The 20,352-nt window shown below is 31.5% G+C and overlaps 1 protein-coding gene across 2 annotated transcripts in view; it reads left to right on the top strand.

Annotated features, from left to right (window-relative positions):
* The window catches only part of LOC138942698 (potassium voltage-gated channel subfamily KQT member 1-like), a 122,810-nt gene extending 106,245 nt beyond the window's left edge, over positions 1–16,565 (top strand). Inside the window, exons 6-8 of one of the 2 annotated variants that reach the window (XR_011448373.1) lie at positions 10,801–10,898; positions 10,973–12,812; positions 14,320–16,565. Coding sequence is in view for 1 of the 2 variants with exons in the window: in XM_070313137.1 (XP_070169238.1) it covers positions 10,801–10,898; positions 10,973–11,028 (154 nt within the window). In the remaining variant the exon portion in view is untranslated. Of the gene's footprint in view, positions 1–10,800; positions 10,899–10,972; positions 13,444–14,319 lie in introns of those variants that run through there. The other variant, XM_070313137.1, reaches the window with a different exon arrangement.
* Positions 16,566–20,352: the final 3,787 nt, after the last annotated feature.

Here is a 20,352-nt window from a genome sequence, read left to right on the forward strand (position 1 = left end):
TATTACTTTAACTTATAAAATTATAAGTTCTCTCTACGATTTATTTAAATAGGTTTAAAATATAATAGCGATTAAAGAGACAAGGATCGTTTTAATATGTTAATTGTGTTCTTTTTTAAGGTATCTTATATCGAACGTCTTAAAAAAGTGTTTCCGCAAATAGAAAAGATTTAACATACGGATACGAATAAATACTTAATATTATATCGCAAAATACTCTTGTAAAAGATCTCAAAATGCAAGTAGTGTTCGTGAATCGGCCGAAAAAGTATGTAACATAATCTTTATCACATTAAAAACGCATATATACATATAATTGAATAATATACACGCGAAATGCGCATGCACGCATTGGGTTATTAGATATAATATATATATATATATATACACAGGGTGTCCTAACCCACCACTACACCCCTTTTCTTTCAAAAACTAAGCATTTTAGAGAAAAACGTTTTGAACAAAAATTGTATGGTTTTGAGGGGACCATAAGATGGTGTCATTGGTTTGACTTTGGATGGCATCGGTAAGGTCAAATCAAGGACACCTTTAATTTCCTAAATGGAACCCCCTATTTTTCATTACATATTCTTATAGCTTATCTCGAGAGCTTTCCAAAACAATATAATAAAGTATTTTTTCATCAAGCACTTTTTGAGTTATTTTATATTTTAATCTGACATATTTTGATATAAAAAATAAAATATCTCGTAAAATATTCAGTTTTCGATAATCTTACCGTAATACTTTTATGTACAGAATAAAGAGACAAATCAATTATTATAAAAAAAATAATTGTTTTTAAGAAAATTATTTATTGTACAATGTATTTTTTTAAATAATTATTTGTTTTTTTTGGCACTAATTGATTTGTCTCATTATTCTGTACATAAAAGTATTACGGTAGGATTATCGAAAACTGAATATTTTACGAAATATTTTATTTTTTATATCAAAATATGTCAGAATAAAATATAAAATAACTCAAAATGTACTTAATGAAAGAATACTTTATTATAGTGTTTTGGAAAGCTCTTGAGATAAGCTACAAGAATATGTAATGAAAAATCGGGGATTCCTTTTAAGAAATTAAAGGTGTCCTTGACTTGACCTTAACGATGCCATCCAAGGTCAAACCAATGACACCATCTTATGTTTCCCTCAAAACCATACAATTTTTATTCAAAACGTTTTTCTCTAAAATGCTTAGTTTTTGAAAGAAAAGGGTTGTACGGGTGGTCTGGGGCGCTCTGTATATATATCTATACTTAGACATTTATAAGATGATAACTTAAAGTTATATTATATACAATGATCGCTCTCTTTTTCTGCGACGATAATTAATCACGCGTATATCAACATTGAAATGCTAGTAACAAAGTTAGGATTTCAAACGATCAAATCAGATGAGAAGTTTGCTAGTCTCTCGCGGCTTAAAATGTCATAACACACAGTCTACTTTAGCGAAAAAAATCGGAAAACCGCATCTGAGGGATCACACGTGATCCCCTTTCTTTCTTCCTCTCACTCCCCCCCCCTCTCTCTCTCTCTTTCTCTTTCTCTTTCTCTATCGTCGTAAAACTTCAAATAGCTCCACTCTAGTTTAGACTGATACGATCTCTCTTATCGCCGATATCCAACGGATTAATCCAATTTAGTCGATATATCGCGCTAATGATGTAGAGTCGCAAATCTTCTGTAAATCTCTATTCTAGCTCTGATCATACAGCGAATTCAAGCTTTATCGACTAAACGCGCGATCATGTGCCTACGTACTAGCGATAATATATCTAGTACCAGTACATCCCTATGTACTATATTGATGAAGGTGATTTAGGAGATACAAGCCAATTTTTCGTTTTCCTTTCATCTCTCTTCTTTTTTAACAAAGAAACAATTTGCGTGGACCTTCCCTTCCCTTCACGTCATCAGCTGATCAATGCTGGGCATGTGTGTATATTTTTCTACGTGTAAAATACATCCATCCTATGGACTCTCTTCGCTATAATTGCGAGAAGCTGGCACACGTTTGAAACCGCACTAATTTTTGGCAAACTGTCATGCATAAGAGAGTGAAGAATAAAAAATATATAGGGATTATTTTTTTCATATCATTTTTCAACTTAGGTCACTATAGAACGCGTGTAAAATGTAATCGGATAATGAAGACGGTTTAGATAATCTATATATTATATATATATATGGTATTCCAGGTTAGGTCTTTGAAACTTTGGGGTTTTATAGGAAATTAAATTTGGAACAAAAAAGTTCCTATAAACATATAGATCTGAAAACGTTTCGTTAAAAAGTTATAGGTAATAAACCTCACGTAAAAATCACTTTTTTAGAGTTATCTTTAAAAATCATCGAAAAATGATTTTTACGTGAGGTTTATTACCTATAACTTTTTAACGAAACGTTTCCGGATCTATATGTTTATAGGAACTTTTTTGTTCCAAATTTAATTTCCTATAAAACCCTGAAGTTGCATTCAATTGAAAAAAGATAACGAAATAAATCTAGATAATTAAATAACAAACTGAGGTACATCAATTTCATTTAATTCTGATAAGGCGTTAAAATGAAAATAACCTCAAAACAACGAAAAAAGCAGAAACTTGAAAAGCAGAATCTTTCGATGGTCTTTGTGTAAACATTACATTCGTAGTACAAAAATCGCAAATGCAAACATAAAAATGTTTTTACTAAATTTTGATCACATAACTAATTAATTACAGAGTTTATTAGCTACAACCTTTTAATGAAGCGTTCCCGGACTTATGTTTATAGGAACTTTTTTTGTTCCAATTTCAATTTCCTATAAGATCCTTGAAGTTTCGTTCACCTGGCCTGGAACATCCTGTATATGCGTAGATTATTGTAAATATAATAATTCTATAGAGACTCGCGCATCAAGCTTAACGCGATAAAAATCTAATCCGTGTAAAAAGTGGGACCGTACTCGAGTTTGTTTCTGCCTTCTAGCTATCTATTGTAAAGAGTTTTCTACGCTGTACTTAAAACTTTAGCTCGATCGTAATTTACGACGGTATTTTAATTCTAAGTATACATATAAGAACATAAATGAACAATGATAATCCGTAGCTTGATCCGTAAAATGCAATCATGCTTTCGACAATTAGTGTTTTCGTGTACTCACCCACATATATAAAGCCTAATAATTTAAATGCGAATTAGAGTATACACACAAAGATGAATCGTACACTCTGTTGAACGTAGGAAAATATATCGAGTCTCATCTACATACGGCAGATGTGTCGTGTTGTTAGAAAATTTTTGCCGCAATCTTATCGAGGTAAAATTTTTTGTTTTATCCCTCTGTGATTTCCAAATGCATGATGACATACAGATGACATAGTGATAGTGTTATAACTCGAATATAATATAAGATATACTATTAATTATATTATTATATTAAGATTATATTTATATATATATATATATATATATATATATATATATATATATTCTAAGGTTTAGTAAAAAAATTTCGCGCTTAGAAATATGCTACTTTGGGAAAGACACGGGAAAAATTATGATATTTATGATACTACGCCGTAATATATACTTCGTTGAGTAAATTGCACGAGGGAAATGATACTTTGGAGGATGTGCGACACATGTTCTTTTGCAAAATCCCGTTTCTCCTGAAACATGTCTTGAAAGTTTGGCAACAAGTTAATAAAAACGCGTTACTCATACTTTTGCACGTACTCTTTCTGTTACTCTTCGCGTAGAAACAATCCAAGTTATTTGCATCATTAACGAATTATCTGACAAATAAATTGGATCGGCATCCGTGACTTACATCGTAATTGATTTTTAGATTCCTTGCGCACGTGAAAAAGAATATGCTGCTAAAGTAAAATAGTCCATTTTTACACTAAGAATAAATTTTTTTTTATCAAATAAATACATTTTGTTAGTTATCGTTTTTTCTTTTTTATTTAAATAAATATAAACTTTATTCCCAAAAATATTTTGTTACATTAAATAAATTATTATTTGCATAGATAGTGAAAATTCTAATTTTTCAAATAAATTATTTACAATTTTAATATAAAGGAATATTTATTTGAGAGAAGATAAAAAATTATTTATTAAAATAAAGAAAACCTGTCTTTTTGTAACAAGTAGCTGAAAAATATTTTTTTAAAGGAAATAATTCAGTATAATAAAGACAAAAAAAATAAATTTTTCTTTATTTGCAAATAAAGGCAAATATCTTGCTGTTATTTTATATTTTACTAATCCAGATATATTTTTGTTGTTTGACTAAATAATAAATAATTTCTCTGCAAGTATTTAAATAAATAATATTTTAAGTAAAAAAATTTTTTTATGAGTTTAGTACATTTTTTTTCACTATAGCAAATGCATAATCGTTATTACTTTGATATAGCGAATTAAAAGAATTAATTTCTCATTACAGTGACATATATAAAATTTGCAGATTTTTTTATTTCTCTCTCTCTCTCTCTCTCTCTCTCTCTCTCTCTCTCTCTCTCTCTCTCTCTCTCTCTGTGTTCACATACTCGTATATAGCTCTTTTATAAAATTTAAGATTTTTATTGGTTATTGAAGTAGTAATTAATTTAAATAATTAAACACTAAATATATTTATGAAATACTATTAGATATATATTTTATTAACGGTGTATGTGTGTATAGATATTATAGTCGTATATGTAAATAATTATATAAAAGAGTTAAAGGAGATTGTACGTATTAATCGAATCTCGAAACTTTCTTCTTTTCGCTGGGAATCTAAAAATCAAGAATTAATTTGGTTCTAAAGAGCAGGCTTCCTAATTAGAATGATAGTAGTCCGTGAGATATGTCTTATATTGAAAACTCGCGGAGTACAAGCGAGATGAAAAAGCAACAACTACTCTCCATGCAAAACAATCAATTTTTACAATCTGTACATAAATGAATGAAAAGCGAAAATATAAAGTACCCTAGTATACAGGCGAGTCATCCCTTATCCATGAAATTTTCGAACAATTTGGAGTCGACTTTTCCTTATCATAAATTATCGATTACGATAATCTTTCCCTTTACAGTCGGAAGAGTAACAATTATGTAATCGGATCAGAGATAGAAACTCCAAAACTAAGGATCACATGGAAAGAAAGATCGCTGTTAACAGTTTTCGATAAATATTAATTGTAAGATTGATTTTATATGAAATAAAATCGAATTATCTATGAAAGGATTTAAATTCAGAAATTTAGATACATATTTCTCGGGATATACATACGTATCCTGTTTATATCCTCAGACACATCTGTTTAAAATAACAGAGACAAAGATTTTTTACATTTTTGCAAACAATGAAAAATCGAGCTTTCTCGCTGTAAGTATTTCTACAGATTAAAACTATTTAGCGATCATTTATATGTACATGTACGCCATATACATATGTATGAAAGTTCTCTTGCTATATCTCACTCGTGTAATGCGATGTGTTGAAAGAAATCTTACAATTTTTATCACATTTTATTACACTTGCGACTCAAAGATCGCTCGATATTTTTTTCCTTTATCATATAAACCCTTGTTAGACCTATCATATTTATATACATGAAAGCAATTGAACGAATGTGAGGGAAACCAAAGGATATTCCTATTATTTTGATGCGATCTGCAGGATAAGAAACGGGAGACTATCGTGATTCAATTCTAATCACCGTAGTTGCCTATATTCTATCCAGGGTTGGGAAGTAACGCGTTACTTGTAACGCCGTTACCGTTACAGTTACTTTTTTTCGGTAACTGTAACGGTAATGGCGTTACAAATTTTATTTGTAACGGAAAAAGTAACTTCGTTACATTCTTCGGTAACGAGTAACGAATTTAACAGTTACATTTATCGTTACTTTTTTCAAATTTTTTGATTTATTTAAGATATTATTCTTGCTATTGTGCGTGATAAAATTTTTATCTTAACCGTAAAGCCGTAAGCAAATCGACCAATTAGCATTCTTATTATGTTGTAAAAATGCTTGAATGTGATTGATCAACTTATGGCTCTTGCAGACCAGTGCGATGACGCGACGCGCGATATCCAATGAGAGCTTTATCTTTTCGGAAAAGCAGAGCTCTCATTTACTACCAGTTCTAAGTATCTTACAACGAAAATTAGAAAATCTCAATAAATCTGACCTTATAGATTGCCATTCATTAGTTGAAGCTATTCAGCAAGGTTTAAATAAAAGGTAACTTATTAATTTGATTAATACATATGTTATTTAATTTTAAATAAGGATTTAATTGAAAAATATTATTTTATTTTAAACTATTGATTCAAAAGTATTAATTTCAATAGAACAAACAATGTTGCTTAATTTACTATATTTGATTTTAGATTTCTTACAATATTTGAAACAAAAGAATTAATAATAGCAGCATGTTTACATCCAAAATTTAAGTTAAATTGGTTAACCGGAGAAAAAAGAAAACGTGCTGAAAATTACTTGGAGGATTTATTGGGAATCCGATCAACTGAAAATTCTTCAAAAGCTGGAAAATCTGACGATCACGATGATTTTTTCATTTTTGAGCAAAAAACGGTGCAAAATGAATCTGAACAAGAAGAATTGCAACGGTTTTTAAAATCAAATTATTGTAATATAGAAATGTTAAACGACTATCCAAAACTTAAAAAACTTTTTATTAAATATAATACAGCTTTACCAAGCAGTGCATCTGTAGAAAGAATGTTTAGCATCGGTGGCTCTGTATTAACACCACAAAGAGGGCATTTAAATGATGATACTATGGAGCAACAAATTTTATTAAAAATTAATAAAGAATTTCGATAAAATGTAATCATTTATTTTGTAATAAACCTTGAATGAAATCTTGCTTACAATTTTTTAAAAATTTTTCTTATGCAAAATAATTTATTAGTTTGTATTGTAAAAAAGTAACGGAAATTGTAACGACTCGTTACTTTTTAGTAACTGTAACGGTAACGAGTTACTTTTTAAAATTGGTAACGAGTAACGGTAACGAGTTACTTTTTAGAAAAAATAACGGTAACGGTAACGAGTTACTTTTATAAGATAACTTTCCCAACCCTGATTCTATCTGTATCTCGATGATAAAATAATCATTTCAATCACGTTTTTTCCGATCTTGGAAAGTCTCAAGAAGGCAAATTTATACGAGATCGTTCGCCTTACTGTAACCTCTCTTCCTATTGTTAGTTATCAGTCAATTTAATTCTCCAGAGAAGCTATAAATTACGACAAAGATAATGATTTGTGTTACCGCATAGAATAAGTTAATCTATAATAATTATCAATTTCAATAATTTCAATTATCATTAATTATTAATATTAATCTATAATATCATCGCGAGATAAACGATGATAATATCATTATTTTTGTTTGTCCGGCTTGGCGGAAGAATTTTGTAAATAAGCACGCGAACCAAAATACGTCTACGTAAAATTATAGCGTTTAATATCGGAGGAGTGAAATAAGCAAAGCTATATAAGAAATTATCATCATAGACATTGCATCAATTTAGCTCCTGGGATTCTATTTACGTCAGATATATCAGATACAAAATAATGAAACAGCGTACTCGACATTAAATATACAGTGAAAAATGCAAACAATATCGAGCCCATTGTTTTTATTTTTTACAATCTCTCTGTCATTCCCTTTGTATATACGATTTAATGCACTGATTAATACAAATTTACAATTACTATTATTGCTATCACAATCGCCGATAATAACGAGAGACTGTATTCTCCAGAAATAACGCAGTTCAATTGCAATACAAATAAATGAAAATGTTGTTGCAGTGAGTATTTTGCTTTCTTTAACGCCAGGTATTTTTTTTAAGATTGCCGATCGTAAACGCGTGTTGATCGTTGAATTCACTCGCGTCTGTTCCTGTCTCTGTTAAATCGCGCGAACAAAAACATGCGCTCCACAATGTAGAAAATATCATTATTTGTAACGAGAAGTTGGCAGTCGAACTTGCAATCGTATTTCGTGTTATGAAAAATATAAAATATTTTTTAATCAATTAAAACGTGTATTTTTTTAAATTAAGGTCGTCGCGAGATGTATATTATGATGTATTATATGAAATATCAAGAGTGAAAGAAGATATATTATAAGTGTTTTCTCTATTTTAACATTCCTACATTAATATATTCGATATATCTAATAACAACTTTTGCATTAGTACTGTCGAAGATGTATGAAAGAATTGTACGGAGAATGTCATATCAATCGCCAGTGATTTTAATCTTCATCCGGTGGTGATAATTTAATAATATAAACGTCGCGAAAAGATGGGTCGATTTTGACCCTTTATATCCAAATTGAAACTTTGGTATTCTTTGATAGAATTTATTTGGGCATTGGTTAAAAGATAGTTTAACAAAAACAAATAATAAAGGGATTTTAGCAAAAATTCCGAAACGTCAAGAGATACATTTTTATCTAATCTTAAAAAAATACACATGTCAAGTCAAAAATTTTTTTTCCTAAATAATAAAAAGAGACTTAATAAGGAAAATGTATATTTTCTTAATAATATTACTGAAGCTTACGAACTATTGTACTACTTTAACAAAATTTCGAATGCAGCATAGTTGGAAAATTTGTTTTCTCGTTAAAAAACATGCAAGGTAAAATTTTTCCGTTAAATATTTATATGTCAATTTAATATATTGTTGTTATCTTAATTGAACACTCAAGTTTTAAATTAAAACAATCGAAAAAAAGTGTAAAAATAACACAAGGTGCACATAATTTTAATTTTACACAATAGATATGTTTCGTTTTTTTATGAGTGGTATTAGGTTGATTTTATTTTACAATAGGAGTGAGAGTAACTATAAACTATCAATAATATTTTTTCTAAAGTTATTTTATCATTAAAAATATATTACTTTTGCACGAAATTTATAAAATTAATATGAAGTTTGTGTTGAAATACTAGCATAGTATTAATGTATTTTACATTTAACATATCCATATTATGTTGAATTAACACAAAAATTTATGCGGACGTGCAATATACAGAGTGGGGCATTTATATTGAGACATCTAAATATCTAATAAATAAAGCAAGATAATAAAGAAAGAAATATTTCAGACAAAAGTTGTTCGGTTCTAAGGGGATCATAAGATGGTGCCATTAGTTTGACTTTGGGTGGAGGCACTTCGGAGATTTTAATGTCAATCTTATTTTTTTTAATAGAAACACCCCAATTTTTTTACATAAATCGATCCCTTGCAATATTCTGCATAAAAAGTTATAAGGGTATGATGGCCAAAAGTTTAATAGTTTACGAGATATTTTATACTTTATTTTATTACTTTGCTTCGACATAATTTTACATAAACTATGAAATATCTCATAAAATTATCTATTTTGCAATAATGTTACCTTAATATTTTAAACTAAAAAAATAAGAGACATCAATTGGTGTAAAGAAAATAAAACAAGATTGACATTGAAATTCCCGAAGCGCCTCCACCCAAGGTCAAACTAATGGCACCATCTTACGACCCCCTTAGAACCGAACAACTTTTGTCTGAAACATTTCTTTCCATGTTGCTTTATTTTTTAGATATATAGGTATCTCAATATAAATGCCCCACCCTATATATTAAATTTAAGACAAATTTTCCAACTGTGGATGTATTTTCTTGCTAATTACTTTCTCTTCAATATAAACAATTTGCGAATACTGCTTTCTCCCTGATTCATTTTTTCGTTTAACAATGTCAGAAAAAAGTCACGTGTTCCGAAATGTTATGCACAGCGACGCAACGACAAACGATTGCAATACACGCATACAACTCTCTATAGCAATGATGTTTTGCAAGTGTCCTTCCAATTATGAGCGTCGGTCTACGACGATTTTCAGATCTAGGCGAGCTTACAATTGTACATTTCGAGTTTCGGTCCATCCATATAAGATGTAGAGTCGATGATTGCTATCGGCAGACGAATGGAAATACGCGCAAATATGTACGATATAATGATAGTATATATAAACTATAATAATGTTGAGAAATGCGATGAAACGATTTATGCATAATGCGAACGTATGGATGGACTAGAAATATCACACACTGTATTCTACACATGCGTAATATATACATACACATACATAAACGTATATACATTTATATGAATGTATATAAGTACATAGATAGAAAGACGCATATATCTGCGCATTTAGATACGCGCTGATAATATTTTCGAGGATCGTGCGATATCCAATCTGTCGAATATTGTACATTTGCGGCGGCATTACCTATATATAATTATAAAAATATAAATATACATATATATAATTATTATTATTATTATTATTATTATTATTATTATTATTATTGAATATTAGGAAAAGTTGAATATTAGGAAAAGTTGAATATATCATATCATACTATTCTCTTGAAATTCTTTTTCTTGTCTTATCGTGTCCCGTTTCCACGTTCTTTTATAGGTGCTTCTCACATTTAGGATATACTCTACGTAATAATCTGTATAAAGAATACGGAAAGAGAGAAAGTCGTAGCATTTTTTATGGAACGCAATGAAATAACGATCACGCAAATAAATAAACGAAAGATTAATGCCGTGCATATGATATATTAAGGTGTACTTTGAAATGAAGATGTACAGTGAAATTTATAATAAGTGATCATACAGTTTTTCCATCATTTATTGCACTACATATTTTTTGTATCTACTGTACAAACTGCTTTATTAAAATTGAATTATTTAACCAGTATATCAGCAATCCATGTTTCTGCCATGTCCGCCATGGCCGGCGTTGCCATCATTACTACCACCTCTATTGAGGAGACCAACGTTCTTGAAAGAATAAGTACAAATTTATTTTCCAAGTATTCTAATATTTTAAAAGAGCAATAGTTTTATTTAACAAACGTTTACTTACAGTCAAATCGTTCCCAGAGTTACGAGAGTTGAGGATATTGATGTCCTTGAGAGAATAAGTACAAATTTGTCTCTCGTAAGTATTTGAATATTTTAAAAGAGTAATAGCTTCATTTAACAAATGTTTACTTACCACTAAATCACCGTTACCGCCACCGCCGCCATTGTTCTTGAAAGAATAAGTACAAATTTATCTTCCAAGTATTCTAATATTTTAAAAGAGCAATAGTTTTTTATTTAACAAATGTTTACTTACAATCAAACCTTTCCCAGGGTTACGAGAGCCGAGGATATTGATGTCCTTGAGAGAATAAGTACAAATTTGTCTCTCGTAAGTATTTGAATATTTTAAAAGAGTAATAGCTTCATTTAACAAATGTTTACTTACCGCTAAATCACCGTTACCGCCACCGCCGCCATTGTTCTTGAAAGAATAAGTACAAATTTATCTTCCAAGTATTCTAATATTTTAAAAGAGCAATAGTTTTATTTAACAAATGTTTACTTACAGTCAAATCGTTCCCAGAGTTACGAGAGTTGAGGATATTGATGTCCTTGAGAGAATAAGTACAAATTTGTCTCTCGTAAGTATTTGAATATTTTAAAAGAGTAATAGCTTTATTTAACAAATGTTTACTTACCGCTAAACCACCGTTACCGCCACCGCCGCCATTGTTCTTGAAAGAATAAGTACAAATTTATCTTCCAAGTATTCTAATATTTTAAAAGAGCAATAGTTTTATTTAACAAATGTTTACTTACAGTCAAATCGTTCCCAGAGTTACGAGAGTTGAGGATATTGATGTCCTTGAGAGAATAAGTACAAATTTGTCTCTCGTAAGTATTTGAATATTTTAAAAGAGTAATAGCTTTATTTAACAAATGTTTACTTACCGCTAAACCACGGTTACCGCCACCGCCGCCATTGTTCTTGAAAGAATAAGTACAAATTTATCTTCCAAGTATTCTAATATTTTAAAAGAGCAATAGTTTTATTTAACAAACGTTTACTTACAGTCAAATCGTTCCCAGAGTTACGAGAGTTGAGGATATCGACGCCCTTAAGAGAATAAGTACAAATTTGTCTTGTAAGTATTTGAATATTTTAAAAGAGTAATAGCTTCATTTAACAAATGTTTACTTACCACTAAACCACGGTTACCGCCACCGCCGCCATTGTTCTTGAAAGAATAAGTACAAATTTATCTTCCAAGTATTCTAATATTTTAAAAGAGCAATAGTTTTATTTAACAAACGTTTACTTACAGTCAAATCGTTCCCAGAGTTACGAGAGTTGAGGATATCGACGCCCTTAAGAGAATAAGTACAAATTTGTCTTGTAAGTATTTGAATATTTTAAAAGAGTAATAGCTTTATTTAACAAATGTTTACTTACCACTAAACCACGGTTACCGCCACCGCCGCCATTGTTCTTGAAAGAATAAGTACAAATTTATCTTCCAAGTATTCTAATATTTTAAAAGAGCAATAGTTTTATTTAACAAACGTTTACTTACAGTCAAATCGTTCCCAGAGTTACGAGAGTTGAGGATATCGACGCCCTTAAGAGAATAAGTACAAATTTGTCTTGTAAGTATTTGAATATTTTAAAAGAGTAATAGCTTTATTTAACAAATGTTTACTTACCACTAAACCACGGTTACCGCCACCGCCGCCATTGTTCTTGAAAGAATAAGTACAAATTTATCTTCCAAGTATTCTAATATTTTAAAAGAGCAATAGTTTTATTTAACAAACGTTTACTTACAGTCAAATCGTTCCCAGAGTTACGAGAGTTGAGGATATTGATGTCCTTGAGAGAATAAGTACAAATTTGTCTCTCGTAAGTATTTGAATATTTTGAAAGAGTAATAGCTTTATTTAACAAATGTTTACTTACCGCTAAATCACCGTTACCGCCACCGCCGCCATTGTTCTTGAAAGAATAAGTACAAATTTATCTTCCAAGTTTTCTAATATTTTAAAAGAGCAATAGTTTTTTATTTAACAAACACATTACTTACCAACACATTGAGCTTGAGTAAGCCTTGAGGAAGACAAGAAACGCAGCCTAAAAGGGCTAAAAAAAGGGCAAAGATAGTAATTATCTTCATGTCGTTTCGAATGCTTTCTGTTCTCTTTATCGGAGAATAACTTTTCCAAATTGCTGTAGAACATTAGCGAACGCTACCTTATAAAGATACCATGTGTTATTGTCAAAATATTTATTGTTATCATCTATCATTTGTCAAAATATTTTGTCGAATAACATTTCTCCTGTGCGATGTACGAGTATATCCAGCAAATCGTCCGAGAAACTGAGAAAGACGCCACGAGAAAAACATCTCGAAGTTGCAAAACTGTCTTGTAGACTCGTGAAAATAATAGTTTTTTTTGTTACGCATATATATATAAAATTATACGATTTTTTTCTATAGGTTTTTAAAATTCAAAGAATTCTTTTATCTCAACAATCACTGGGTTTTGTTATAAATTTTCAAAAATGTATTATTAAAGTATTAAGAAATTTTATAAAAATGTATTTTGATAATAATATTAAACAAACAATTAAATATAAAATTTGTTTCAAGTATACTATATGTGTAAATATAAAAATAAAAAAAAAAATTATTTTTACAATATTATTTAATAAGTTATTATTACAATTTAATAGAATATATATTTTTATATTCTCATTATCTTTTGTTTATATATATTAAATTAATTATGAAATTCTCTCTTTTCCTTTTATTAGATAATTTTCATCTTGATTGACACAGATTGTATTGCGATAGATTGCTATTTTACCAAATAAAAACTCTCCATCAGTTGAAAATTAAAGATACTTTCTGCAATCAGTAAAGTTACACAACTCATATCTCTTGAAATTTTAGTTTATATTTAAAATAGTACAGTGGACATTATATAAAATTGAAAGCTAAAAGTTAAATATTGAAGTTAAAATATAATTTATCCTATAAAATTGTGTGTTTAAATAAAATTTTTTTTTTTTTTTTGCTTTTTATCTATGTATCTATCTATCTATCTTTCATTAGTCATATTGAAATAAAATTTATTATTTTTTGTTGAACAAAAGCGTTACTATGTTTACAATGTTATGATACAACTGTTAAAACAAGCATATACAATAATTTACATATGATACGCGATACATGTGATAAATGCATTGAATTGAACGTAATCCGAAAACATTTTGATAACCGAGCTATCTTTACGACAATAACAAATAAAACCGTTATTGAGACCTTAAATATTAATTATTTTTTATTATAATAAAAAGAAAGAATTTTAAACAAATTTAAGATCTGATTAAATTCTTTTATTCTCAGATTATCGATACCAAGTATCTCTTCTATTATCAAAATGATCATCTTGATTAAATTAAAGAGTGTAAGAAATTATTAAACACGGAAAATATGTATATGTACTCGAGACTAGATTATGTATTATTCCTGAGCTTAAAGTAGACGAAGAAAGATAGCGGGAACTGTCATCAGAGATAGTCCTACTTCAGGGAATTGAGCATCCCTGTTTACGTGATCTTCGGGTATTCTCCTGACCCGGGAGAGAGTAATCTGTGTTCTATAACCTGGGTCTCCTATCAGGATTACGATATATGACAGCAGCTATGTTATTACTGGATCGAGGCTATTGAAGATAACTTTTCTAAGAGCTCAACATCAGCCAATCACAAGCGGTAATCATATCTTGAGTAAATTGCCTGTGATACTGCAATACAAGATCTGACGATAATCAAGAATGCAGAAGACGCAAAATTTAAAATCATGTCTGGAGATTTCAATGCTAAGCTGGACAGAAATATATGGCAGACCCTCCAAACATCGGAGACTTTAGACTGGGTACAAGAAACAACAGCGAGCAAAGAATGCTTGACTTCTTGAACAAAGAGCAGATGTACTGCATGAACACATTTTTTGAAAAAAAAAAAACAAAGAAAATAGATGTAAAGAAATCTCGATGACACAAAAACGATTATGTACTTACTACAGACAAATATATCTGCATTGATGTATCAGTCTTAAACTGTTTCAGCATAAGAAGCAGGCCCGTGAGAGCCAAGATCAACATCAACTTACGCTTAAAAAGGAAGAAACAGGTATTCATTCTATTCAATAGATGAAGGAAGGAAGAATTCCCGATGAATAGAGGAATGTCAAAGTCATTATATTTTGTAAAAAAGGTGACCGCACTAACGTAGAAAACTATAGACCCATGAGCCTGTTATTCGTTTTATACAAGCTATTCACTAGAATCGTTACCAACCATCTCAGCAAAAAGTTCTATCAGCCAGTGGAATAAGCTGAATTCAGGAAAAGCTAGTACGGTAGATCATATCCAAACAATACGCACATTCATCGACGAAAGTGCGGAGTATAACGTCCCACTCCATCTTGCATTCGTATATTGTCAGTGGAGCGGTGCTGTAAGCAATAGACAGGACGAGAATCGACTCCAAATACATAAAACTCATAAGAAACATCTACGGAGATACTACCCTAAAAATTAAAATAGATGAGGATGTAGTTACAAAGAAAAGATCCCTATTCAGAGAGACGTCAAGACGATACAATATCACCGAAACTCTTCACTTTAACGCTGGAAGTTGTCTTCAAAAATCTTGAGTAAGATCAAAAAGGGGTCAATATCAACAGAAAGTACCTGAATCATCTAAGATTTGCTGATGACATTGTGCTGATGAGCAGTGATGTAAACTTAAAAGCTGCTGAACAAGCTAAAAGAAGCAGTGGGTTTAAAGATGAATCCACAAAAGACGAAGATTATGAGTCCGAACAACGTTCAGATCACAATTGAAAACCATACCCTCCAAGTGGTGGAAGAATATCTGTATCTTGGACATACCATCAAAGTAGGTAAAGACCAACCTCAAGCGAAAAATATACAACACCTATATATTACCAGTCGCAACAGACGGGATCAAAACCGTAGCTGTTACGAAAGACAGCGCATATAGTCTCCGGATCTGTCAGTGTGCAACGTGGAACGTGCGATGCTCGGGATCATCTTGAGAGACAGAGTGAGAAACGAGGAAATCAGGAGGAGAACCAAGGTTACTGATGAATGATTAGAGAGAATTATGAGGAACAAATGGCGATGGACACGTCGCCAGAGAGAACACAAAGGTCATTATGGAATGAAGATCGCAAGAAACCAAGAGAAATGGAGGAACGGCATCCAAAGATATGCAGGAAAAAAATGGATGCTGATTGCACAGAATAGACATGCATGGAAGAAATTGGAAGAGGTCTATGTCTAGAAGTGGAATTTCACATGCTGAAGAAGAAAAAGAAGAAAGATGTATGTGTCATATACCAAAACATTGACAAAAGCATGGAAATTCTATAGGCTGTTCTACTATTTCTTCTGACAATTAGTATCTGCGCACGAAACCTGAGCACAATTCTCTTGGTTTGGAAATTATCTAAGTTTAAAGTTTGTATTGATTCTTATGGAAAACCGCGTTTTGTGTATGTGTGTGTGTGCGTGTAACATTTATTGATAAATTTGACAAGAAAAATATTGTGAAATAAAAATACTAAATGTATTAACAAAACTCTAATAAATATTCGTGTAAAACTTGATTTCAATCTTACTCGTTTAAAAGTTATTTACTAAAAGTTGTAACAAAATACTTTTAGTAATTCAAAGTCTTTCTGTAAATTACATGTTTTTTTTTTTTCTTTCAGGGGGGTATTACGACTATTTTCTTTTATGAAAACATTGAAAACCATATTATTTTGTAATATTTGAATTCATTTATAATCCAGATTTATTTATTTGTCTTTCCAAACAGTATAAATATAAGATTTTTTTTTTTTTTAATTTTGACAGCTTTTTGCTACTATTGTATGATCGAAACATCCTTAAACGATCATTCACGCGTGCACTTGACTTTTAAGTGCAATTGACAAACGCATCGGCAGAGCGAGAAAAGACGTTCACGAGATAGTTGTACATTTCTTGCCCCTAACATCCGGTTAGCCGCTCGTCCTACTAGCGATCTCTGTCCCCTCTCCTTTATCTTTCATCCTTCTGCCCAACGTATCGCCCTTCTGCTCGCAGGGTTCTTGCACTCTCGCCCATTCCGAATCGGATTTTTCGTTTTCGTCGCAGCTGTCGACGATGGACAAGAAGTCTGGACCAGCTGGTGTATGTACCGGGAGGGATAGTAGCGAGTCACAGTGAAACATATTCAGAACATTATTAGATTTATGATATCTCGCATTAATATATCGAATATTTTCGAGGCTCGAATTTCGTTGGAAAGTTCATTGGCTTTTAGATATTTCTTGTCTATTATTTATACTCTAATATTGAATTTAGATCTTGTTGCGATTTTAATTATAACTTCTTTGATCGGATAACTTCTCTTCAAAGCAGTTGAAGTGTATTGATCTTCGCTGTTGTCTCGTCTCTGTTAAAATTTGATATACTAAAAATTCCATACTTTTGTAGTAAAATTATAAATATCTTATAAAATAAAGAATTTTCACTGGGAAATCGATACTAAATTAGCCAAAGAATCTGTAACAAAAGAGAGAAAGAAATATCCAATACTTTGGAACACAGTTGGAAAATATGTTTTCTTGTTAAAAGATATGCCGGTTAAAACTTTTGTGCTAAATATTTAACATATTCATGTGTTAATTTGACATATCGCTGTTGCGTTAATTAAATTCAAATTTAAATTATTAAAACAATTAAAAAAAGTTTAAAAATAACACAATGTGTACATATTTTTAATTTTACACAATAGACATGTTCCGTATTATTAGTGACAGGATTTATACGTCAAAATTTACAGACAAAAATCGTGATTTTATGCTATGATAGGAATGAGAGTGAGTGCAGAGTGTCAATAATATCTTTTTTCTAAGTTAATTTTATCGTTAGAAATATATGTTGAGTTTATTGAAAATTTATTTTAAATTACTAAGAAGTTTGCATTCATTTTGTATTGAAATATTAATAGAATTATACTAGTATTATAATAGTATATACATAATATTTAGTATCGTCATTTAACGTATCCATATTATGTTAAATTAACATAAAAGGTTGTACGGATCTGCAACGATAATGTTAAATTAAAATTTTCCGACTGTCAAGATTTCGAATTGCTGTAATCGAACGCGCACGTATATTAAGACACTCGGCAAATGCCCAGACTTGTATTTTATCTTGTCGTCAGTTCGCGTACGAGGAGACAACCGGTTTCTCTCTTTGATTAGAACTCCTCTGCCGAGAATGATGATTTCCGGTGGCGTCTCCTTTTTTCATCTCCTACGTTGGAACGATCGCGGCTTGCCTAGAAACAATCGGCTATTCCGTCTGCATTGTGCATCAAGGTGGATCGCGACGAGACGAGAAAGAAGGTGGAACGTTTTGCGCGAACGTGATCGCTGTCGCTCGTTCATTCATGAAGCCGTTCTTGCGCAAAATCGTGTCCGATGAACGAACGGGCCGCGCTTAATCCGCATCGGACAAAAGGCAACGAACGTACGGGAATGTCGTTAAGGGGGAGAGTGGCAGCGGGGAGGGGCGGGGAGGGGAAGGGGGAGGTGGAGGAGGGGGGGGGGGTTAATTGTACCACAATTGCGTAATCGCTCATATATCAATAGGGACTGCTCCTTCATATGAGACAGGCTAAACGTTAATTGATCGCTATTAATTTTTCACTAATTCTCGCGCGATATAATTTTTGCTGTATACATAGTAATTAAAATATACGAATATTTTTAGGCTTAAACCAGAGTGAATGAAAAGTTATGAGGAAAAAGTTACGTATAGGCATATCGCGTTAATAAAAATATATATCATGGTACACCATTTAAAAAAATATACACATACACGATAAATATAAATTATATCCTTCTCCTGAAAGAATGAGAAATCACATTTTCAGATACTATAATTAAATTATCGAATATATGGAAAGATTTTTGACTTACCGGAGCAGTATTTAAATAAATTCGCTCCCCTTTGAAATTATTAGCGTCTTCTCCGAAGGCGCGTCTTCGCGATTTTAGCGTTACACACGTAGTTCTGTTCCTGTCTTTTCCGGATTCGAGATGGCAACCAGTTCGCCGGCCGCTCGATGGTTAACAACATCGTCTTTTTTCATCGAAGCATATGCCGAGCCTATATTAGGAAACTTGCAGTCACGTGGAGGAGAAGATAGCGCGTAGGCGCACGGAGCGAAAAATCGAAAATTTGACACGAATCTGCCGATTTTAACTGTATCGTCATTGAAAATGTCTCATTCCTTTCATCGGGCATTACGTATCATCTCTCTTATCATTTTGTTGCGTGTTTGACGATAATTGTAAATTTATTTAAATCGTATACGAATAGAAATGGGCACATAAATTATTTCGAATAAATAGTTAATAACAAATAAAAAATATAGACGAGATAAACGTTGCGTTAAAGGATATTCTATGTGAAATAGTGTCAGAGGAAACTTGTGACATCGAAAATATTCTTTACGGAGGATCAGGAAGACAAAGTTTTTACGAATCTACTCGCGACAACGTCATTTCTTTCACGTACACTTTTCTTTTTTATTTCATAAAAATCCGGATAAAATATAAATTACCTTCCTCCATTCTCTCTGTCTCTCTCTAGAACGGTTACTCTCTATGTTTTCATAAACGCAAACAGGTTATGTGTCTACAAGCAAGAGGTGTCCCACCATTTTCTACCGTCCGTCGAGAGAGAAACCGCTCGCGTCGACGATGGGAACGGCAGGAGGTCTGCTTTTGTCGTATGCGATTATTAAATTTTTGCACTGAGAGAGAGAGAGAGAGAGAGAGAGAGAGAGAACACATTCTAACGCGCATCCGATTCTTCTCAGACCTCTTCGCGCTTGCCAAAATTCCTCTTTTTTCGGCATACGTCGCGTCGTGCCCGTATTAGGAAACTTGCAGCCATTGTATCCGGCCAAACGACGAACGACGAAGACAACAACGTGATTGCTCTGTCTCCCCTCTTTCCTCTCTTCCAACGTTTCTCATCTTTCCCCATTGATGACAGTTGGCGAAAGTGATAAAATGATAAGAGTGATTTCGACATGGTACGAATTTTCTTTGATAAATATCCTTCTATCATAGAGTTTAAAATCCAAGATTTTTAAAAAGTAATGGAAAGAAAATAAATTTATATAACTGGTGAGTTTTTAATCTTGCACAGTTGAAAAAATTATATTAAGCTTAACACGTACGAGGGTTTTTCTTTTTTTCTATTCTCCGCAAGATCAAGAAAGACACGAAGGATCGTCATTCGGGGGTCACGAGTTAAAGTGGAATGGATGACGCGTTCTC

Source organism: Polyergus mexicanus, unplaced genomic scaffold, assembly GCF_030449975.1.
Source record: "Polyergus mexicanus isolate NDT 795.1 unplaced genomic scaffold, iyPolMexi1.0 SCAF_23, whole genome shotgun sequence".
Classification (NCBI taxonomy): Eukaryota; Metazoa; Arthropoda; class Insecta; order Hymenoptera; family Formicidae; genus Polyergus; species Polyergus mexicanus.